The 24994-nt window shown below is 38.4% G+C and overlaps 1 protein-coding gene across 25 annotated transcripts in view; it reads left to right on the top strand.

Moving 5' to 3' along the window:
• Calx (sodium/calcium exchanger 3) overlaps positions 1-24994 on the top strand; it is a 433860-nt gene that overhangs the window by 388044 nt on the left and 20822 nt on the right. For 23 of the 25 annotated variants that reach the window (XR_010949022.1, XR_010949021.1, XM_067761890.1 and 20 more), the window contains one exon: positions 14945-14992. The exons of the other annotated variants lie outside the window; for them this stretch is intronic. Coding sequence is in view for 21 of the 23 variants with exons in the window: in XM_067761890.1 (XP_067617991.1) it covers positions 14945-14992 (48 nt within the window). In the remaining 2 variants the exon portion in view is untranslated. The remainder of the gene's footprint in view (positions 1-14944; positions 14993-24994) is intronic. 25 annotated transcript variants of the gene reach the window in all.

Raw genomic sequence — 24994 nt, 5'->3', positions numbered from 1 at the left:
GGGGTCGGGTTCAAAATTGGTCGAAATGGGATGGAATACCCCATATGTAGATATAAATAAATAAAATCAACCCAATCACAAGCATAACCACCCGTTGCCATAAGCGCATATAACCCCAGCGCAGTAGTGCCATAGCACCACCATAGATCGAGTTGCCCCGCATAGTTGTGGTGCTCGCTCGCTCGCTCCTTATATGATTTTAGTTGCGTATACGCCATGGCGCGCCTGTGGTGTTTCAAATTCATATCCACGTTCGTAGCGCATTCGCAAATATATATACAAAAAAAACAATGCCAGCAAAATGCGAAAATAAAATTTACCAGACATTGTGAATGCCAAAAAGTGCAACTTCACTTGATTGAAGCGCAAACATTCTTAAGTTTTATCTTTTCCAGTTTCTTTCTGCTTATTTCTTATTTTGCTTTTTTGGCGAAAAAGGTGAATTTTCAAGCGCTTTGTATACTTGTATTTCTTGTTTTCGTTTCTGCTTTTTTTTTGTATTTTGTGTGTAGCGCATATTTGTTTATAAAAAAAGTTTACTTTTTCGATTTTGCTGCATTTTTATTACTCTGCGTATTTTTCATGTTTGCATTTCGTATTATATTTTATTTACTTGCGAAATTCGTTTAACACAGTGCAACAGCCAGTTTGTGGCGGCGGAATGATTTCAATTCAAGTCTGCAAGCGCGTAGAGTGAATCGAAATCTGTTTGGGATTCCTAGCTTTATTTGAAATTTGTTGATAGCTAGTTTTTAATTTTATGAGCGCCACAATATCTCAACCCCTCAACTACATCACAAAAAAGTCTTTTTGTTCTTTTTTTGAGAATTTGATTTCAATTTAATTAAGAGCCCATAGGCGGCGTTAAAGTGCGCCTTCGAGCTCGTACTAGCCCAATCGCTTGCCTATTTATTTAAATATGTCGTTAAAAGTTGCTGCCGAATTTTCGTTCCTCAAAAGATTAGCTTAAAAATGCCCTCGAATTGGCTTAGCGTATTCTACTAATTATGCCTTTAAATTAGGCCTTGTTAGTGAAAGCAGATGTAGGAAGTGCAGGCTGGCGAAAGAACCAATCGATCAGATTTTGTGCTCATGCTCTGCGAAAGCCTAAGACTACAGCTCTTACCCTGCAGTCAAAAGCCAAAGAAATCAGCAAAAATTCTAGTTCGTTTACTAGAATTGTGTGGGGTTATTCATACCAGTCAGTTTTTTAATAGTTCATGGAATAGAATTTTGTTTGCCAAACTCTATTAAATGGGCGAGCGCTTTCTGCCGGCAATTTTCAATGCGCACTGCAATTATATACAATTCTAGACGTCGTACAAATCAACGGGCAAACACGATTAGAGAATACATCTCCGTTACTTCTGCAGATTAATGAAGCCATTAAAGAGGCGAAAACTTCTAAATCAATAGGTCCAGATGGAATGGCTATGGCGATGTTAGAACATCTTGAACCTAAGGAAATCAGCTACCTGAAACATGTTGTCTACTTGTTGTTTTTGTCTTGCCATTGCAGATCAATATAGAATCGAACGGATAGTCCCACTACCAAAGCCTAAAAAACCAGCTAACGATGGTGAGTTGTTATCATTCCTTTAGTCAGTAACGAAGCCGTTGAAACTTGTTCTGCTTCCTTTATTTCAAACCCAAGTCTTCGCGTTTAACGCCATTAACACATTGATAAATTTCGAACTGAGCCACACAAAACTCCATAATAGGACGGTGTTCCTAGCACTCGACTTGTCAAAAACGTTTGACACATTCAGCCACCGCGAACTACTCACAGACATAGAAGGTTCACCCCTTGACTAAAAAGATTGACCGCAGATTATCTGAGTGGTCGGCAAGCGTCAGTTCAATTCAAGAGCGAAACCTATAAACATAGGAGTATTAAACAAGGGGTTTTGCAGGGTGGTCTCCTATCTCCGATTCTATTTAATTTGTAAACACCAAAGCACCCTTCACCACCAGAACGAGATACCAACATACCAGTCCTTCTGTTTTTTGCACCTCGCGCGATCTGATTCTATTGCCGACGAAGTCCATGGCCACTCTGTTTAAGACATCTAAGGAACAGATGACGGAAATATAGGACATTTACGTCGATGGCTCTACGCTACCGACTGCCCGTCACGCAAAGGTCTTAGAGATGACTTTCGATAACACTCTCACCTTTAAGACGCATGCCTATGAAATCGTATCTGAAGTGCAAAGCCACAACAAACTCCTGGTATCGCTTGCCGGCAGCACAACTTACAAAGCATTTAGTCGACTGCTTATATGGTACTCGTCACCGGTTTGGTCGCCTGACCTAAAAATAACACACTGGATAAGGCTGCAAGCCTGCCAAATACAACACTCAGGGCCGCCACTGCATATTTTATGACCACTGAATACCACCAACGTATTGAGACAAAGGAGTTCAATTTACAGGAGTTTTTGTTGAGCTGTCACAAGGCTGGATATTTCAGCAAATAAACTAATCTAGCCCCGCCTTCCAGAGGGATAAGGAAACATCTCCAAAAGCACTACGATGAGATACGGCACATTCCAACTCAGCCGGTTGATAAAGAGAAAACATAAGGAGATCCTAAGCCTAATCCACACTGATTCCATAAATACTTTCGCTTGTTCGTATCAGATGAACGCGGTTATCAACATACTGTTGCATAAACTAACCAGTACGTCAATTGATATGATATTGATGTTTATAATAACTAGTATGCCATCTGGTATAATGCTGACGCAGGGGCTGACTAGCGTTTTAAATGGTATGACTCTGACGCATATACTGATTAGTATGGTGTATACAATGACTTGTTTGTCAACAGGTATGATGCTGATATAAAAACTGGCAATTGATATTTCGTAGGATATAGCCGTGTTAAAAATACCAGTTGCTAATATGGAAGAAAGACAGAACTCTGACTAGTTGGGCTTTTTTGCCTACTAGTATTCTTCTAGTATACAACTAGTTGGTTTGACTGCAGGGTCTAGAAGCGGCAGTAGCATAGGTTCTAGAATGCAAGAGGAGGCCACTATTTTATAAATAAAATAATTTAAAAAAAAATTTTAAGTTAAACGGTTTTAACTTTTGATCGACCAAGTACATTCATTGTTCCTGATGATGGTTTCAGATTGAAACCGAAATATCGACCAATTATATAAATTATAGTACCACAAAATACATGGTGTTTTATTTATCCTTGCGGCCTTGAGCTCAATAATTAACCAGAAAGTTAAAATAAACTTATAAGGCTATTAACAAAATCCAAAAATGTTTAAACGGTTTTAATGAAAACAATACTTACATGAAATAATAATAATACTAAAAGCTAGAAAATAATTAGGTAGATTCTAGGTACTAGTTATCACACTCCTCATCAATCTAGGGCGTGATCAGACAATTAAATAAAAGCGTTAGAGTTGGGCGCGTGAAATTTCTAAAAATGTGAGGCGTATCATAACCTGATTAAGGTTCAGTTGGTCTTACTTATGAATATCAATAGAAATTTCACGCGTCCAATGATTTTATTTAATTGTCTGATCAACGCCCTAGATTGACGAGGAGTGTGATGACTAGTACCTAAGACCTACCTAATTATTTTCTAGCTTTTAGTATTATTATTATTTCATGTACGTATTGTTTTCAATAAAACCGTTTAACTTAAACATTTCTTTTAATTATTTTATTTTCAAGTTTTTAGTCTTTATTTAATTGCCTATTATTTCTTATTCTATTTAGTTCATTTAGTGACTCATTATTACAAGGACTCTTTCCTGACAATTTGTTACAATATAAGTCCTCAATACATAATCCTTCCAAAGACTTTACTCGACTCGGCGCCACGTCCCTCCTCCAACTCCAAAATATTTTGATGTCACTTCTACCGGACTGTATGTAATATTTGTTCCAAATATGAGCCAAATCGGACCACAAATACAAGTTTTGTGAATATCTCGATCCTTGCGCCACCTTGCGGGGATTTTTTTTCATAGGTCGCTTTCTATTCTTGTATGTATTATTTGTTCCAAATATGAGCCAAATCGGACCACAAATACGATTTTTGTGAATATCTCGATCCTTGCGCCACCTAGCGGCGATTTTTTCTTATTATTGCATTGTCATCGGGTTCTGAACTATATTCCAAGTTTCAACCTTGTAGCTTATCGGGAAGTTACTTAAATTTCAATTACAAAATTTGTGCCAGCCAGCCAACCAGCCATCCAACCAACCAGCCTGTCAAGTCAAGCTAACTAAAACCGTTTAAAAAAGTCCTAGTTGGTAGCTGAGCAAACTTTCGGTAACACAATGGACCGACTCAGTCTTTGTGGGGTCCTCACTCGCCGGCCAGTTCAATCTAAACTTACCTAGCTTGCGGATTTGTCTCACACTTCGCCAGCAAGTTCTTATTAGCGCATTTCGTTGCAAAATTTCATCAGCAATTTCGCATAAATTTAGCAGCAAATGGTCAGTTGCTTTAAAAATTTGTTAAAATTCGCCAGGGAAATTCGCCCAAATACGTAATTAAAATTAATCTACTAATTTTCCTATAATCATCAACAAACTTTTATTTAGCCTTTCCTTTTCCTAGATCTTGCCAACCAAATCACATTCAAGCGAAATGTTACCTTTAAATTCGCCAGTATATTTATATTTGATTTTAAATATTTACCTAAAATTAGTTAGGGAAATTTTTTCAAGCATCTCCCAAAACCTGACTGCAAATTTTGTTTCAAAATAGGTAAAGGTAACAAATAGGCACTTGGTTAGAAAATTAATTAAAATTCGCTCAAAGCTATAAGTCATTTGAGAATTGGCCTTATGAATCAGCAACAAACTTTTATTTGGCCTTTAATTTTCCAAAAATTCTCAGACCAATTCACAATCGAAAGAAATTTGAACTTTAAATTAGTCTTAAAAGTTTCCCTAACATTTTCTAGAGAAATTCATATTAACAAATTCGCGAAATTTGCCCATAAATTTTACTAAATTTCACTTTGAGAAATTTACGTTCGTCTAAAATATGCACTGAAATTCGCCAAAGAAGTTTTGCTGATAACCACTTGTCAGTTTGTCTAACAATTCGTCAGCGAACTCTTATTTGCGCAATTCATTGCCAACATTCGTCAGCAAATTCGTATAAATTGGTTACTTGCTTAAAAAATTACCTAAAATACGCTCAAAAATTTAACTAAAACTTCTTTGCGAATTCGCTTTGCAAATCATCAGCAAACTTTATTAATTAAATTCACCAGCATATTCTTATCCAGTCGAAATATTTCCCTTAAATTGTTAAAAGAAATTCCAGCAAACTCAAAATCGCGTAAATTTCGGTCCTCAAAATCGACAGAAACACGTTATTCACTTCAACATTTTTCCAAAAATCCATCAGTGAATTTCTACCCCCAAAAATTATGAAAATTCTCCCAAAATTCGTTAGCGAAATTCGTAATTAAAATCAATGCAAGTATGCTTCGAAATTCGACAGAGAACATTTATTTCCTCGCTAGCGAAATTAGCTGAAAAATGTTCCTAGAATTCGCAAATAGAATCGAGTATATTGAAAAGTAGGCCCTAGACTAAAGAAAGTGCCTAAAAGCCGCCTGAGAATATGCTTTAAAATTCGGCGAATAATACTCATTTGACTAAAGGTTAGGTTAGGTCAGAGTGGTCACCGGTGCGAGCACCAATGCACTTAGGCCCAAAGGGTCCCATTGTGATACTACGTGGATCCCTCCCCTACTCAAACCAACAGGTCGATTCAGCAAATGTCAGGAATTTCTTAAGTTTTAACTTAGCCAGATCACAAAGATCGTCAAAGAAGGGAGATCCCTGAGATTTCTTCCTCTTGCGTCAAGGCGCAGGACAGTCGCACAGCAAATTCTTGCCTCTTTCCATCTCCTCTTCGTCTTTGCAGCTCCTGCAGTAATCATTATAAGGAGCACCCAGCCGTTGTGCATGCTTCCCGATTGCTATGTGCCCGGTTATAAGTCCAACCACCAGAGATATGTCCCCCCTTCCGAGAAGGTGGAGACTCCTTGCACGTCTCGCGTCCTATTCAGGCTTCACGAGCTTAGTGTGGTAGCAGGATACGAGATTGCTCCATCTCACACTCGCTTCCCTAAAGAAAATTCCTTTCAAAGTGAGCTTACAGGTAGCGAGCGGCATGCTCAATCCCTTCCAGGACGACGAAAGCGGAACGAATGTGCCCCTCTTGCAAGTTCGTCAACTATCTCATTGCCCGATATTTCCAAGTGTCCAGTCACCCATACAAGACTGAGGGAATCTTGCTCAGCGATCTCGTTAAGGCACTTCTCCACTGTCCTGGACTTACATGTGACCGATCCAAGCGCTTTTAGCATGCGCAGTTCCAGGGGGGGGGGGGGGGGGGGGGGTGGGGGGGCGGGGGGGGGACTTTTTTGTATTGACTGTAAAGAAGTATATAGTATTAATCTACGTAGTAGTTTCTTATCACACAACGGATTTTTACAAATTTTTAATTTTTCTTGCTTTTTTACGTTATTATTATACATATTTAAAAAAGCAAGAAAAATTAAAAATTTGTAAAAATCCGTTGTGTGATAAGAAACTACTATGTCGACTAGTATTATATACTTCATTACAGTCGTTGTGTTATATATTTGTATTCCCCTCCCCCCCCCCCCCCCCCCCCCCCACCATGGAACCACGCATGCTTTTAGTGCAGCCTGGCTGTCAGAGTAAATACAAATTTTATTATAGCCGTGAACAGCATTCCTCAGGTGATCAACGGCCTCATTTATAGCAGCTGCATGGCCAACCACATTGTCTCTCCAGCCGGATAACTCCTGCAGCCGTGGAGCAGAAAAGGCCGCACATTACTTAGCCATTAAATCTATTGGCAACACATTAAAAATAGTAGCAAGCGCCTCCGAAGCAGTGTAGATAAATAAAAATAAATGTAAGGCGCGATAACCTCCGAAGAGATCTAAGGCCGAGCTTCTCTTCCAATTTGCGTCGTGCTCCTCTTGATTTTCCCTACAAATTGGCCGGACGGGACCTACATGTTTTATGCCGACTCCGAACGGCATCTGCAAGGCAGATTAGTTTTCACTGACAGCTTTTCATGGCAGAAATACACCCGGAGCGCTTGCCAAACACTGCGACCCCGCTTAGAAAATTTTTGTTCTGATTCAAAAACCTTATTTCTAAAATTTTGATGTTGCTTTGCCCGGGGTGCGAACCCAGGGCATACGGTGTGATAGGCGGAGCACGCTACCATCACACCACGGTGGCCGCCGAAGCAGTGTAGAGCCACAGGGTAATATCCGGCGATAGTCCCCATCTCCATGCAACAGCTCCCCTACAGCTGTACAGTGCCACCGTTGCTTTCCTCACACGCTCCTGAGCGTTTTCCCTCCAGGATAGTTTCCTATCCAAAATTACTCCTAGGTTTTTGGCAGAGTCCTTCAGCGTCAGGGTCGTACCCGCTAGCACCGGCAGCTGCAAAACAGGAATCTTATATTTCCTAGTTAACACAGCCAGTTCAGCTTTGGCTGAATTGACGGATAGACCTTTACTCCAGTCTCAGCTTAGTCTGCATTAGATCGCATAGTGTCTTCGGAAACTTCCCGGTAACTAATATTGCGAGGTCATCTGCAAATGCGATTACGTTGCTGCATCCGTCCTTCTCAAGAAGAACCAAGAGCTCATTAAGTGTGGCAACTCATAGAAGTGGAGAAAGTACCCCCGGCGGGGTGCCTCTCCTTATGTGTTTGGCCACCGTTGAACCAGCCAGGTCGGCATGAGCCTTTCTTCGCAACAACAACTGCTGAACAAGTTTCACTAGCCCCGAATCGGGCCCAAGCCGATTAGTGCTTCAGTTATCGCAGAGGGCGTAACGTTGTTAAAAGGTCCCTCAATGTCGAGGAAAGGTATGAGTGTGAATTCCTTGAACGCCAAGGATTTCTCAATCTGGGAGACAACTGCGTGCAAGACCGTCAACGTGGACTTCCCTTTCATAAATGCATGCTAGGATGTAGATAACTTTCCCTCCAAGGGCTCCCCTAATGCGGAGTTCATTAACCTCTCGAGTGTCTTCAGCTGGAATGATGTCAGACATATCGGTCTGCAGTCTTTAGGGGTCGCGTGACCAGTCCTTCTAGCTTTTGGTATAAAGGTGACCCTTGAATCGTTACAACCCCGTGGAATACGGCTAAGAGCACAAACTTCTTTGAAGATGTTATACAACTACAAAGAGCTCAGCTCGATTGTTTGCTGGAGTTGTACCGAGGCTAAACCATCCGGCACAGGTGCTTTGAAGGGCTTTAACGACATTATAGCCCATTTCACTTTACCCTTAATAATGAACTTCCCCTCAAACGGTTCGCCAGTATGAGTTTCCGTCAAGTTCATTTCTTCATCACTAGCGCCCGGTAAGTGCGTACTGAGGAGCAGGCGTAGGGTGCTCTCTGCCGAATCCGTCCATGTCCCATCAGATCCTTGCAGCCATCCAGGGACACATTTTGGAGCACCAGAGAGCACCTTTCTGAGCCTGGATCCCTCCCGTCTCCATTTCGCTACAAAACTTCCTCCAGGAGGTCCTCTTTGACGACCTTAGTAGTTTCTTACAATCCCCGAGTATCATTTTGTATACACCCATTTTTCCGCCTCCCTGGAGGCTTTAGCAAGATTGCATGCTTTCCGACAAGTCTTGCGTAGATTGTCTAGGTGCGCGCTCCACCATGGTGGTTTGGTCTTACCCCCCTAGGGCAGGCCTTCGTATACAAGTTAACCATATTACCCATAGTTCTGCAGAGTTCTGAGGAATATGAACACTACATTCTGAGAGTCTCTTTTGAAGCTCCTCACTATAGATACGCCAATTGGCGTTTTTGAGGTTTCTATGCCTGACAGTTTTGATCGCCACCCCGCCAAGGTCGAAGCGAACAAATCTATGATCCGAAAAAGAGTGGTGTTCAAGCACCATCCAGTTTTTTATCATGGATAGCCCGCTGCCCGAGATCAGGGTGACGTCCAGAACCTCCTGTCTGCTCCTAGTAACAAACATGGCTACCGAACCCCTATTGCGAATCTTAAAGTTATGATAAAGAACAAAATCAAAGAGTGACTCACCCCTCTCGTTCGTGTCTCCGCTGCCCCACGCTTCGAGGTGCGCATTGGCATCTCCCGCTAGTAATAGTGGATCATTCGCCTCCCGAGCTATCCTGCAGACTAGCTCCGCCGGAGCCGACACCTCATGAGGGAATTTCAGTGTAACCTCCGTACCACCGACCGTCAACGTCAAAACTGTAGCATCCTCGTTGCTAAACTGGGGGAGAAAAAGAAAATTTATATCAGATCTTACCAAATGCAAGCTCTCGGTTTCCCACGTGTGGCACCACTTGCCAACGTCAATCCTGCTGCCTCCGGCCCGCATATCTTGTGCCGTACTACCCAAGGCTCCTGGATAAGTGCTATGTCAGCCGCCCCACTGGAAAACTGGAGCAGCAGCGCTGCAGATGCTGCTTTACAGTGGTGGAGGTTTATTTGTAGGACTCGCACTAAGCCGTGCACCGATCACCTCCACCACTGCCGAATCGCCGTCTTCACCAGACATTAGCTCCCCTCCAGTGTAAGCACTGAGCCTGTCCAGCGTTTGCGAGGAGATAGAAGACGCGTATCCGCGCAGCGTGTCATCCGTCGGATTGACCCTGTTAGGTTCTGCGTCCTCTTCCTCTTCGCTCTCCGCTTTTTAAGACTCTATGGTATAAGACTCTGAGCTGGAGTCAGGATCATAGGCCGCCTTTAAATAATTGGAGTACACCTTAACCTTCACCATGTCAAAACCAAATTTAATAGCGCCATCCGCGCGCTCCAAAAAAGGGAGTGACTCCTTGTTGAGCAGGAGTATCACCTGATGCGTCACCATGGTGCTATGCTCCAGCTTCAGAACTCTCAAACCAGAGCAAGGTAGCTCCGGGTTGAAGGCCCTTATGACCTCAAGGACTCCCTCTGGATCATCAGGCTTCGATGGAATCCAGACCCTAGCTCTCCGCCTAGCTGGGATGTCCTTTAAGTCTACAGCCCTGAGCATCGCCCCAGGGTAAAACTCCACCAACCTAGCCACTGCCTTTTTGTATAAGTCGGCTGACCTCAGGCCACCAACTTAACTTGCCCCTGCTACCAACCCACGTCTTTGCAAGCAGGTGGAGGTCCAGGGGTTTCCCTTACCAAGGCGATTGAAAAATTGTCCATTTCGGTCCTTATCCAGTCCCATTTGTCTTTGAAGACCTGCTCCTTCTCAGGATTATATTCAAAGATCCCCACAACGGTGCTACTCCCTCCTGCTAGCAGCTCCGCCGGTAGCAAACTGCCTACCGAGAAGGTTACTAGTAGAGGCAGCGGGTCCAGTCGCCGCCCCAAAGCTCCCCTAGAGGAAGTGATGGGCGATGTGAAAGACTCCGGCGCCGCCTCAAGCTTTTGCGCACCACCCGTAATAGTCGCGTCACGGCTGGTAGAGGGGCCCTGCAACGCACGAGCTCCCAGATTGATGGGTTTTACCCCTTCCGGCTTTTTATGAGTTCGGGCCTCCGTTGACTAAAATTTTACATAAAATTTTCCCAACAAAGTTTGCAAAAAAGTTTGATTAAAATTCGCTACCGAGTTCGCAATTGCTTAAAAGTTGCTCCTAAAATTCGCCAAAACAATTTTTTTTGACTCCAAGTTTGCCTGAAATTTGTCAGTACAATTCCAGCAAAGAGCTTTCATAGAATTGCCTACATATGGGCTTTCACATTCGGCGGAAAATTGCCATTTGAAGGGTAATCGCGAAAAACGTTCCAAGCGCCAGTTTCACCATTACCGTTATTATTGCCTTTTTTCTTTCTGTGAAAATGGGAGAAATCGGTTGAAGCCACGCCCAGTTCTTATACACAGTCGACCGTCTGTCCTTCCGCTCGGTTAATACGATAACTTGAGTAAAACTCACTTTATCCTGGTATTCAAAATGAGCGAAATCCGACAATGACCAAGCTCACTTTTTCGATATCGAAAATTTCGAAAAATTAAAAAATTCCATAATTCTATACCAAATATAGAAAAAAAGGGATGAAACACGGTGATTGGATTGGTGTTTTGACGCAAAATATATATAATAAAATGGGTATGACACCTACCATATTAAGTAGAAGAAAATGAAAAAGTTCTGCAGGACGAAATCAAAAGCCCCTGGAATCATGGCAGGAATACTGTTCGTGGTATTACACATATAAACAAATTATAGCACACGAAAGATGATGTTCACCCTGGTATATATTTTTGTCGATATCTCGAAAATGCCTTCACATATACAACTAAGGCCCACTCTCTCTTAAAATACTCATTAACACCTTTCATTTGATACCAATGTCATAAAAACACATTCCAGGGTTACTTTCCTACATGGTGATTTTCCCTTATTTGGCAATGGATGAAGGAATATCGTTCCAAAAAACGTCTTCCTTGGTCTACAATTTAGGACTCATAATTAAGAGCTCTTCGAAAATATTTGAGTGGTGATTTAAAAAAATTTTAAAGAAATGCGTTCATATTTAACCAAATTGTCATATTTACAAAAAATATTCAAATAAAACGAATTGATGGCCGAAGAAAGATAGCAAAAGCAAGTGGCTCCACTGTTTAGTATTACCATTTGTATGTATCCATGAAAAAGACAATTCTGTCACAAATCGAAAGAACTCGGAAATATTATTGAAATCATACCACATACAGATGAAAACTTAGTTGCACTGTGCTACTGATTCCACTTATTCAATAATTAAAAGTTATTTCTTTTTCCTTTTTTTAATTTTGTAAATTTCATACTTATTTAGTTATGCAACTACTTAGTTATTAGGAGCTGACAATCCAAAACCTCTGCAAGTATTAAACTTACTAGTAGTTAGTCAATCAGTCGTTAGTTCGAGCATTATACTTAGTACGACATCAACTGCTGTGATTGTGTATGTGCAAAGATTATCGAAAATAAAGGTGTTGCAGGTGCAAACTTCGGTGGAAACAGCGGAGCGTAACAAAATTCTAGTAGGTCACTTTCACCACACCAAAAACTTTAACACAATTTTTAACATAATTAAAGCGCACAAATACACTGATTGGAGTTTTAGAAAGTAAAAGTTTAAATTCTGAACACATTAGCTGAATAAAAAGTGTATAAATAATTGTTAAATAACAAATACAGACAGTGGTAGTTTAACAATTCTGCTGTGGTAAGTGGTGAATGTGACCTACTAGAAGTTTTGTGAAGCTTGCTTCACACGATTTTTCGGCCCTGCAACATCTTTATTTTCGATAATCTTTGGTATGTGCGAGAGAAAGCGCTGCTACCCACTTATGTATGTAGATGCCTTTAGTGCAACGCAAATTATATATAAAATGAATAATAAAAACGATTTAAAATATCTCTTTTAGATTATACTAAACATTTTAATTAGCTATGAGTTTTTAAATTTTTGTTTTGTTTTTTTTCTCATGAAATCATTTCACAAACATATTGCATGCATTGCTGTATGTATGTATGATAAAATAAATCTAAAGCACATTAAAGAATTAACTAGAATTTATGAATAAGTATAGTGATTTTGAATAGGATTCTAAACAAGTACGAAACTAAATATAAAACGAAGCATATTTCTATATACACCGAAAGAAATAAAACTCTTGAATTAACAAACATTCAGTAAAATTGATTGAATTAACATTCAATCAAATTTTTTGTCAAAAAACAAGTTTGTTAAGTAGTTTCAACAGAAAAAAAAGTTGATCTCAAATTAACAATTTCTGGTAAAAATTACAGATTCTTAATCATTTCGACAGCGAAAATCCGTCAATTTTATGCAAATGCATCAGCTAATTTTAAAGAGAAATTTCCGCTCACGGCGCTCGCTATTTTGTGCCTATGACTATCGTGCTACAGAAATCTCTGTCATGTCAACAGCCGCGATAACTCAAATTTTTACAGAAATCTGTTATTTTAACAGTTTTCATTGGTATTCTCAGGGTGGTACTGGCCGCTTTCAGCAAACACAACTGTTGATCAATCGTTGAGTGATAACTCTCTGAACGGTGGGCATTTTTGATCCACTCAAGGGTTGGGATTTTACGTCTTTACCTACTAACTTACTTAATTGGTTTAAACGGTTATGGCGTCCATTAATTCGCTTTTTCGATCTGCTAACTGGCGCTAATTGGTCACACCAAGCAAGTTTTAATCATTTTCCACGTAGTTCTTCCACCGGTGTGGGAGCCGCTCGCTTCCTTTGCTTGCATAGGCGGGTTCCGATCAAAATACTTTCTTAGTCGGAGCGTCAGCTTTCATTCGAAAAACATGGCCTAGCCATAGCCATGCCATTTTAATTCGCTCGACTGTTTTGATGACTGCGAAAGCTCTTACAGCTCATCAAGAAATCTTCTTCGGTACTCGTCGTCGCCAATGCGTAGTCGGCCGTAAATCTTTCGGAGAACTTTCCTCTCGAACTCTCCCAGTGCTGCTTCATCTGATGGCATGCTACGTCGAAAATCATGAGTTCCAGGCCTGGAAAAAGAAACATCGAAATTTTAGGGAAAAGCTTTTAATTTTTTTATGAACATTTTTTTTTTTGTTGATGCGACTGTTGAAACACTCAATTCAGAGTCAACAATTTGTACAAAGTTTAATTAACAACTAGAGGAGGGAAAAACAAAGGCAAGTGAATTGCTTCGAACGCTACCCTGAGCTCTAGTATGTTCTCAACTTTATTCCAGTTATTCTGTCCAAAAAATAATTTCTTATTTCCTTTCATTATTTACCGAAAGCCCCTAAATCCAATCTTACAAAACTGTGTATGTTTGTATTTTACATATCTACCATACGGACTGCAATTTTAAGATATTATGAAATTTTTGATAAATTAAAAATAAATTTAAAAAAAATGAAAGGCGCGATATCCTCCAAAGAGATTTGAGGCAGAGCTTCTCTTCCAATTTGCGTCGTGCACCTTTCCTACAAAATGGTGGGACGGGACCTACTTGTTTTATGCCGACTCCTAACGGCATCTGCAAGGTAGATGAGTTTTCAATGAGAGCTTTTCATGGCAGAAATACGCTCGGAGTGCTTGCCAAACACTGCCGAGTGCAACCCCGCTTAGAAAAATTTACTTCTAATTGAAAAACCTTATTTCTAAAAATTTTGATGTTGCTTTGCCCGTGGTTTGAACCCAGAATCTTCAGTGTGGTAAGCGGAGCACGCTACCCATCTCACCACGGCGGCCGGATAACAAAAAAATTTGAGATTTGTGTTCTTTTAGATTTAGATCCCCAGTTGTTTTTTTTTTTTTTGTTCAAGAGCTTTTTGTGAGTTATTTAATAATTTGGGAAAAATTTAAAAACGTGAAGCCTCACGTTTCTTGTTAAGGCAATTCACAATCTGTCCTATTCGCTCGCCGTGTGTGCTATGCTTCAATCAAATTTTGTATTGGTAACTATGGAAACAACTCAGATCTACAACTACAACTTTACATATATACAACACTTTATTATTGGCGGGAGGAAATAATTTTGAAAAAAAAACATAAAAACTTGTTCGAAAATCTGGAGAGATTTCAGTGAAATTGTGGATGCCCAATCTATCAATAGGCTGAGTTTGCGTATAAAGCTCCACATATTTGTCGTACTTTCATTTTTATTGATATTTTAAAATGAAATTTGCTAACAACGGCTAAAATACAATGATCATAATAATAAAAATTGCAGTCCATCACAGCTTTAAAAAAAAAGACAAGCAGTAAACCAAAACTACTTAAATAAAATTACAATAATATAAGCAATTATTAAACACAAAAATATAGCAAACTAACAATAGCATTTAAAAATAATTTCGAATGCTTTCCTAATCCTTTAAACCTTTATTCAATATCAATGCAGATAATACCATTAAACTGGAAGCACTTAAGTTTCTTAACAAGTTTCTCGGTATGTAAAGAACAAATTTGTTTATGTATTCTTATTTCTTTTTCTTTATACATATATTTACTAATACCATTTTGTATTAAATTCTATTGTCAAATATTCATACTTATTGAGTATTTTGTGCATTTTCGAATGCCTTTTGCCAAATTTCGAATTGTTCCGATACCATTTTCTATGCTCTACATACTTAGATACCATATAAATTTCAAAATTTTTTAATTTTATCTTAATTAACTTGCGATAAATTTTATTGTTATAATTATAATAACAACAAGTGTTCTCCATCAGTTGTAATTTAATAATTTTTTTGTGCTTAAGTGCTTAAATGTTGTAAATACAATCATAGGCTTTTTCATATTTATTACATATGTATCTCTCTTTCATATATGTACATACTTACTTCACATTTCAAACACCGATAGAAATTAAATTAGTAATATCAACAAATCAGGCTTGTAGTTCCTAAAAAAGAGACATTCAGTAAAATTGGCCGCGTTTTGGTTAATTCAACCGATTTATTTCAACAGAAGAAAAATTGTTGGTCCCATATTAACAATATTCTGTAAAAATTACAGATTCTTAATCAATGTAACTAATTTTTCTGTTAATAGAACTAATTTCATTAGTCATTTCAACAGCAAACACATGTCAATATTACGCACACGCATTAGCTAATTTTAAGAAGACACTTACGCTCATCGCGCCCACTACTTTCTTGCCACAGAAATAGACGTCATATCAACAACCACTTTTATTCTAATGTTGACCGAAATCTGTTATTTTAACAAAATTTATTAGTATTCTTAGGACGACATTGATAATTGTTAGCTAACAGAGCAGAGCTTGTCGCAAAGGCATCAGCTAATTTTAAAAAGAAACTTACGCTCACGGCGCTCACTACTTTGTTCTAATGACTATTGTGCCACAGAAATCGCTGTCATATCAACAGCCACTTTTATTCCAATGTTGACCGAAATCTGTTATTTTAACAGCTTTAATTAGTTTTCTTAGAGTGAAATAAATAATTGTTATTCAACAGAGCAGAGCTTGGCCCACATGCATTAACTAATTTTAAAGAGAAACTTACGCTCACGGCGCTCACTACGCATTGCGGCAGTTTACTGTCAAAATTGTATGAGAACAATTTAAATTGAATGTACTGCGTAAAAAGCTTACCCGATTTCCAATTTTTGTTCTGCGTGACATTGCAGTTTGACGTTTGCATATATTTTTTACATTGCCGCAACGCATACTTATTTCGGTTATAGGTCGTATATGTTCGTGCGTTACACAAACGCAATCTGCTTTTATTGGGTTTGCCTGTAAGACTACTGTGCCACAGAAATCACTATCATCTCAATAACCACTGTTACTCCAATACTAACGGAAATCTATTATTTTAGCAAATTTCATTGGTAATCTTATAGTGACATTGACAATACTGGTGGCCAAAGGTTCTCTTGCATGGGACTTCATTCATGATTAATGTACTTTTTACCCTAATTTCAAATATAGAAGCACATTCACCACTTTTTTCTAAGGTCTTTACATATTATTTCATAAGATCTAATTTGATATGCAGAGGAGGTAATATAATACGGTAGGAGGACTAGGTTGACATAAATCCGTTTAAAGTGATTTCTGCAATTTTTCCCATTATGTTTACCACACATAAATAACAGTTGCTGTGATGGTCCGACGATGGTCCATATCACAGGAGATTGGTACTTCAAAGGAGGACTTTTTTTATTTGACCATAAACGTGATGACTCAACACAACTTCTACATACACAACTTGAAATCTATGGTTTGTTATAAGTTTCATATGGGGAACCGAATCCATACAAGCTCATTTCACTAGGTCTGACGAATTGAAATGAAATGACTTGAATATGTGCGAGCCACAAATAAAACAAAAACTGTTTGTATTGTTTAAACACGCATTATCCTTGATGAACACTATGGATTAGGTTAGGTTAGGTTAGGGTGGCTGCCCGAGGGCACACTTAGGCCAGTAGTTCTAGGCCCGTTGTGATACCACGAAAAAAAACACCGTTACCTTTCCTCTTCGAACCATTTTGAGGGCCTGATGAAAGCTACCAGGTCCTTGACGTCATGCTCCACAACCTGACTCATATTATCAAGAAATGGAGCTCCCAGAAAGCGCTGCCGTGCTCCGCTTAGTGCTGGGCAGTTGCAAATGAGGTGAACCACCGTTTCCTCCTCCTCATCCTCTTTACAACTCCTACAGCAACGACGATAAGGTGCTCCTAGCCTTTCTGCATGCCTACCTATGAGGCAATGATCCGTTAGTGTCCCCACAAGTGTGGAATTACAGCAGTTACTTTATCTACTATGGTATTATGTCAACCGAAAAGTTTTTATTGTATGATACCCGTATTTCAAAAACTTGGGCTGCTAGAAGAAATTTTAGGTTATATAAAGCTTTTAACATTTTTTAACAGGGCTGTGACTTACATTTTATTAACTTTTTTATACCCAGCTGTTCTTGTACACAGGGTATTATAACTTTTATTGGATTGGTTGTACAGGTATAAGGGAATCGAGATAGATATAGACTTCCATATATCAAAATTGTCAGTATCGAAAAAAAATTTGATTTAGCCATATCCGTTCGTCCATCTATCCGTCCGTTAACGCGATAACTTGAGAATGTTGAGAGAGCTCATCTGGATCCAGAATAGATTTGTATTGAAAATGGGCGAAATCGGACGATAACCACGGGTTTAACAAGCCGTAAATCAAAATCCCTTAAAGATATTACTTTGAAATTTGGCAGAGACACTATCCTTGCCAAATTATATAGACAGAGTGAAGATAATCAATTTCGGTTAAAGACCACCCTCATTTTTCCTAAAGATCTAACCTTAACAAAGTTTGCAATAACTCTATGGTATTTAACTACATTCGACTGATATTCAACCTCAGTAGTGGTATGGTCGAGCTAAGAAAAAAAAGGTAGGCTATGTGAACTGGCCGGTCCATCAGGACTTCACATAGACTGAATGAGTCCGTTATGCAATAACCCCGTCTTCTTGGCAAATACTGGAAACTTTCTAGATCCTGTGCCACTTGCTGCTTCTAGATCTGACAGCTGTATCACTCCTAATAGCTGGAGAGTCTTAGCCAGGCAAGCGCAGGACAAAACGTGCGCGAACGTTTCCTCCTCCAACCCGCACTTCCTATATCTGCTATCACTGACCAAAGCTAATTTGAAGGCATGTGACGACAGAAGCCAGTGTCCAGTCAGAATAACCATCATGAGTCTACAGTGGTCTCTTTTTAATGATAGAAGCAACTTTGTTTGTCTAAGGTTGTAAGACCTATACATAATCTTCAACACTTTACAGCCTCGCGCTGGGACCCACGCTTTTCCCGCTTGGTCGATAGTATGCACCTCTCGCCTTCTCTTAATCTCGCTAAGAACAAAACTTCAACAAATTTTTCGAATCAGAGTGACCCGCCCCTTTTTTTTGTTACTCTTTCCAAAATACACTTTATACCATAAGTCCAACAAAAATCCCCCAATTCGAACGAAATTTGGCATACAAATTGTTTTCACGGCTACAACGGTTTGCTCTGAAAATGAGCGAAATCGTCTTAAATCCATACCTACTTCAGCTTTTTAAGTGGATAACTGGATATCTAATATGCGGTTTCACCCGAAGATTGGCTTTCTTACTTGTTTTTTTCTAGATTGGACTGTTGAAACACTCAATTCACAATCAACAATTTGTGCGAAGTTTATTCAAGAGCTATTTGCGATGGATGAAATTTGACAGAAATATCGGTTGAATTGACCCGTAATTCGGTTTTCGGATTTTACCAGCGTTTTTCATTCAGTCAAGATAACCTTTTTGGCATTTCTACTGTGTCTATTCTCCTCACCTCTCTTAATTAAAATTAATATAATTGAATAGATGTAATTCACCTGTCACTTGTGGGCATTCAATTTACATAATTTATCCATTCATTTAACTATTCGTATACATAGATATTTATTTACCTTTTAAATATATATTAAGTACTCTTAAGGCCAATTTAATGCACTTATCAATTTGCATACGCATTTTAAAAAAAAGAGGGATTTATTGATTTTGATGGCAGCGTAATTTGATACAGATCCATGTTTTTAGTAATTCATGCATAACTTAGAGGATTTTTTTTTCGTTGAAAAATCTGAGGGAAAATTTATATTTAAACACTTTCAGCTTAATCATGCATGACGTATAAATATATACTAATATGTACAGTTATTCACACACGCCCATCCTTAAATGCACAAACGAATAAATCAATATTGAATTAAATTTCCTCTTTTCATTTCATTTCATTATAAATGCGGTTAATGTTCAACACCATCCATATTTTAGTGTCCAACCGAATGTAGGAATTGGGCTGCAGTTGAGAACTTCGATATTACTCAATATTCGGCAGAATACTGACACCGAAGCTTGGACATATCGTCAGGCACAACGAAGACCCGCGGTAGGTATGCCTGTCGTAAGAGGCGACTAAAATACCAGAATCAAGGGGTTGTGTAGCACAACCCTTTCAGGTTGCCAATTTATAGCTTCTCCAAAACCAATTTTCAACCTCACCTATCCGTGGCGAATCCTGTTTCATTAATAGCCGAGGCTCTGGCGAGCCCGAACTCTCCACGGATCTGGGATGTGGGAGGGCGGTATGGCCAAGAAGGTCGCATGTGGTCAAAACAAATCATTCCCGAGATGGTCGGGCTTGGTACCGGGACATACCGGATCTGCATCCGGCAAAGGCCCATCAACATCGATAGCACTCCCCAAGGCCTTCAGGGAGTGTCCTTATCGCTACAACAACAACAACCATCGCGTTTTTGAATTTCTGTTTCATAACAAATTGTATTTATTTAAATCTTTGAGTTCAGGTGATCTTCTTAGACTTGAATCAAAAAGAAATCTTAACTATTTGGTAATCAAAATGCTTACAGACTCATATGAAGCGAAGAGATGAATTGGGTTTCAAAACTCTAATTACTTACTTAAATGGCGCTTAACCGTCAAAACACCAAGGAAAAGGAAATCGGTTTCCACCAAGCCCCTTCCATCGAAGTGGAAGCCATCCTCTTCCTCTACTTTCATAGGCGGGTTCCAATACAAAATTTTTCTTAGCCGGATAACATGACCGCTGTGTTTTAATTCGTTGAACGTGAGTGCGGGGAGCTTGAGCTCCTAGCCACCAGGAATAACGCCCGGAAATTTTACCAAAAGAAGGTTTTAGGCCCGGGGCAAACTCCTGTAAAAAGCAAAACGGCGACCCAATAACCGATGCCCACACTGTGCTTATATAATGAAGCGAACACTTCTCTGTGTTCCTAAATGAAGAGAGCGATGAAATTCCCAGGGAAGATGATGAATCCGAGCACGAAATCGATCATAATGGAATAAATGTTCCCCCACCCGACTGTGACGAAGTGAGAGTAGCAATTAAACAGATTTAAAATCAACAAGGACGCGAGCGCTAATGAAATGCCTGCTGAGCTAAACATATACGTCAGCGCAAAGTTGGTAAGGCACATGTATCAACTTATATACAAACTATGTTTGGACGAGTGCATGGCTGCCGATTGAAACCTAAGTCTTCTTTGCCAAGTCCACAAGGAAAGTGATTCCGCAATAGTACAGCATAACAGGACCTAATGAGCGGTACTAAGAAGACAAGCGTATTGCGCAATATATTGAAGCCTAACGTGAATCAGCTGATTGCAGCAGTGCGGCTTGAGACCTAGTTAATCTGCCATCGATTAAATTATCACTGTGTGCCAGATTTCGAAGAAGAAAAAACGCGAAAAAAAGAATTGACATACATCACCTCTTCGTCGATTTTAAAGCCGCCTTCGACAGTAGGAAAGTGGGCTGCCTATCTGCCGCAATGTCTGAATTTGGTTTCCCTCCGAAACTTATTCGGCTCCGCAAAATGACATTGAGCAACACACCACACACACGGAGAAATGCCGTTTTCAAGCCGCGGGCAAAGTAACGTCAATATTTAGAAACAAATTTATTCAATTAGAAAAAAACTTTTCAAATTGGGGTTAAAAGGAGCACGACGCGAATTGGTAGAGAAGCTCGGCCTAAAATCTCTTCGGAGGTTATCGCGCTTTATATTTATTTATTTAAGGGTTAAATCCAACGTTAAGGGTACTGCAGATTTATTTCGAGATTATCGTAAAAAAGAAATGCAGCTAATTGCCAACGACCTTGTCTATTCGGCCGGACACTAATTCTTCGTAATAAATATGTATATGCGTGTGCGAAAAATACTTTGATGTGTGCCTTTTTTAATAAATTTTTGGTTTTATTCCTACTTAGTTCTTATGATTTTTTTTTTCCTTTTTTTTTTTTTGTAATTTCGCTTTTTTGTGTCTTAAACAATTGTAATTAAATTCAATTGCTAATAAACTAAGTATATGAATTGTGTACAGTGTATTTCGTTATCAAAATCTCGTGTCAAATTAAAAAAAAAAAACTTGCTCGCCAAATTATTTTACAAGACTAATTCGAGAATATTTGATCATGCTGTTCCTATTCGTACGGAAAATTCGATACAAAACCTAGCAAAATTATTTTTGTTTTATTTTTTTTTTTTTAATATTTTCCGGACGAATATCCTCTTTCATTTGTTTAACGCATGCACATATATGAAAAGTTTACAAAAAAAAATATTTTACTTATATTTTATTTTTTTTTCCCCAATTTGGTAATTCACAAAATTCAAAACAAAAAATTTCAAATTCCTGCATTTTCTCATTGGCTTCATTTGCGTTATGCCTTAATATTGCTAAATGGTAACCAACCTGCAACAACAACAACGTCATCACGCATATTACTATTACTTTTTTACAAAAACAATGTGAACCGCCTGCTATTGCGCTGTCGCATGTAAACAACAACAAATATCGAAATCATTCAACGCTTTTTTATGAAAAAAATAAAACTAAAAAATATAATTTTATTTAAATTAATTCATCTGGCTTCTGCGGTTTACATCTACAACTGCTGCTGCTGCTTCTTCTTCACTTACGCTTTGCTTCAACAAAATGCTTGCAAACAAAATTTTTTCGCAAATTTGTAAATAAAACGTAAATGTATTTACTTCAATGATTACTTTCTGTTTGCATATCTACAAAAAAAATTTCGCAAAATTGAAAAAAATTGTAAATAAAAAACTGTTAATGTATTATAAAAAAACTACAACAAACAACAAAACGTCATCCTGTACTTGAAAAAAAAATAAAAAATGAACTAAAAAAAAATAATTTACAACATCCGCCAACAAAACTTGCAACTTCGACCCACTGTACTTTTTACTCGATTCGTATTGCACTCTTGACTTGTTACAATACAATACTTCATACAAAAAAAAAATATATTGTAAGTAAATTTCATAGCTTCTAACAACCACGCACAACAAATAGAATTTGTAATTACAAATTTTAATTTTCCGCCTAATTTGTTAGTGTTTATTTGCATGTGTTTTTCAGTTGTAAACGAAACGCCTCCAAATGACTAAAATTAATTGTGTGTTATGTGCACTAAATATTTCTAGAACTGAAATTAGAAATATTGAAACAAGCCAAAAATTAAAATAAGAATTATAAATGTTTGTGTTAGACTTTTTACTATTATTTTATTTTTTTCTGTTTTTTTTTTATACCCAGCTGTACTTGTACACAGGGTATTATAACTTTGATTGGATAACGGTTGGTTGTACAGGTATAAAGGAATCGAGATAGATATAGACTTCCATATATCAAAATCATCACTATCGAAAAAAAATTTTTGATTGAGCCATGTCTGTCCGTCAGTCCGTTAACACGATAACTTGAGTAAATATTGAAATATCTTCATCTTCTAGAAACGTCAATAAAAAGCGATAATGACGGGCTTTCGTCGTTTATTCTAAAGAAATGTAGCACGTCGTTTTGCGCACCATTAAGTTACATTTTCAATTTTTCCCTAGCAAGATGTGAGTTTGTTGATAGGTGGAAAATAGCCTCGGTTTCTCCTATCTTTAAATCAGGCAACAAAAACATAGTAACTAACTACGCACCCATCTCTAAACTGTCCACTTGCTCGAAGCTCTTCGAAAAAGTGGTAAAAGAGAAGCTGTTCTTTACAACAAAAGGATCCACAGATGAGTGTCAACACGGGTTTCTCAGTGGTCGCTCCACAGTTACGAACCTAGCCTCATTTTCTCATTTTTGCATTTCGTCGTTCAAAAATGGACATCAAGTTGATGTTGTATATACTGACTTCGCGAAAGCATTCGATACTGTCACCCACAGCATACTATTGCGCAGGCTTGAGCTATTGGGTTTCCATTCTACCTTTTTACGTTGGATTGGGTCCTATCTCACTAATAGAACCTTGTTCGTCGAAATTGAGAATATCAAGCCTTATTCATTCATTGCCACATCTGGCGTACCTCAGGGTAGTATTCTCGGCCCAATTTTATTTCTTCTTTTTATAAATGATAGGGGAACCTGTTTTAGGAGTTCAAAATACCTGTTCTACGCAGATGATCTAAAAGTTTTTAGAACAATTTCGAGCATGTCAGATGTGTGCCTTTTACAAGATGATCTAAATAGATTAATTAATTGGAGCATTATAAATAATCTGCGCCTTAATATAAAGAAATTTTTCTTTATGACGCTTTCGATAAATCTCAATACGTATTCCATTGCTGATGATAATCTCTCTAGCGTCAGGGAATTCGTTGATCTTGGAGTAATGTTTGACTCTGCTTTTACCTTCGCGAATCATATTAGCTGCATTCTACCTAAAGCCTATTCCATTTTGGCTTTCCTGTGGCGATATGGGCGAGCTTTCAAAGATCCATACACCAGAAAAATTTTATATAATTCCTTAGTTCTCTCAAAGCTGGAATATGCTACCATAATTTGGAATCCAATTTATTCCTCTCATTCTCAAAGACTGGAAAGAGTACAGAAAAGCTTCACTCGATTCGCACTCCAACCGCTGAACCATTACCTTCTTACTGCGCCCGCTGTGCCCCCATAAACATGAAGTCGCTTGCGGCCAGACGTTATGTACAATCTCTGCTGTTTGTGTATGATTTTATATGTGGTTGGGTTGCCTGCCCGGAACTACTAGCGCAAATTGGTTTCAATGTCCCCAGCAGAACCCTTCGTGCCCAATATCCGTTCCATGTGAAAGTTATTGGAGCTAATTATCACAATTTTGATCCAATCTCTAGGGCTCTCAATAAATAAAACAGGATCTTTTTTAACCTTGAGCTTGACTTCGCACTCCCGAGAGTGTCTTTTACCGCTAATCTTTACTCGTATTATGTATAAAATAAATTTATTAGCATTTAAGTTTTTTGAATGTAAATCTAGTCTGTAAGATTAATGAAATCATAGATTAATAAATGAAATGATATGAAATTTGGTACACAAGCTTATCTGGACACAGACTAATTAATTTTTCAAATCAAAAATCGTTAAACCTATCGTAACAAAATTCGACAGAGAGGTTGCCTTTACTATAAGCAATGCTTTGAAAGAAAATTAACGAAATCGGTTAAGGGCCACACCCACTTTTATATAAAAGATTTTTAAAAGGGTCGTGGACGAATAAAATAAGCTATATCTTTGCAAAAAAGAGCTTTATATCAATGGTATTTCATACCCCAGGTGGATTTATAACAATAAATAGGAAAACTTCAAATTTAAAAAAAAGGGTATGGCACCACTCCTTTTATGACTAAGCAATTTTCTATGTTTCGGAAGCCATAACTTGAATAAAAATTAGTTCAGAATAGAACCATATGTATATGTATTATTGCGCAGCCTTCTAACACGATTAAGCGCACAAAACAAAAAACAACAGCATTTGAAGTGTACAGCTGGGTACGTAATGTTCGGTTTCACCCGAACTCAGACTTACTTTTTTTTTTTAATTGTTTTGCCCGAAAATAGTT

This window comes from Eurosta solidaginis, chromosome 1 (genome assembly GCF_040869045.1).
Source record: "Eurosta solidaginis isolate ZX-2024a chromosome 1, ASM4086904v1, whole genome shotgun sequence".
NCBI lineage: Eukaryota > Metazoa > Arthropoda > Insecta > Diptera > Tephritidae > Eurosta > Eurosta solidaginis.
This window is presented reverse-complemented; position numbering and strand designations above follow the sequence as displayed.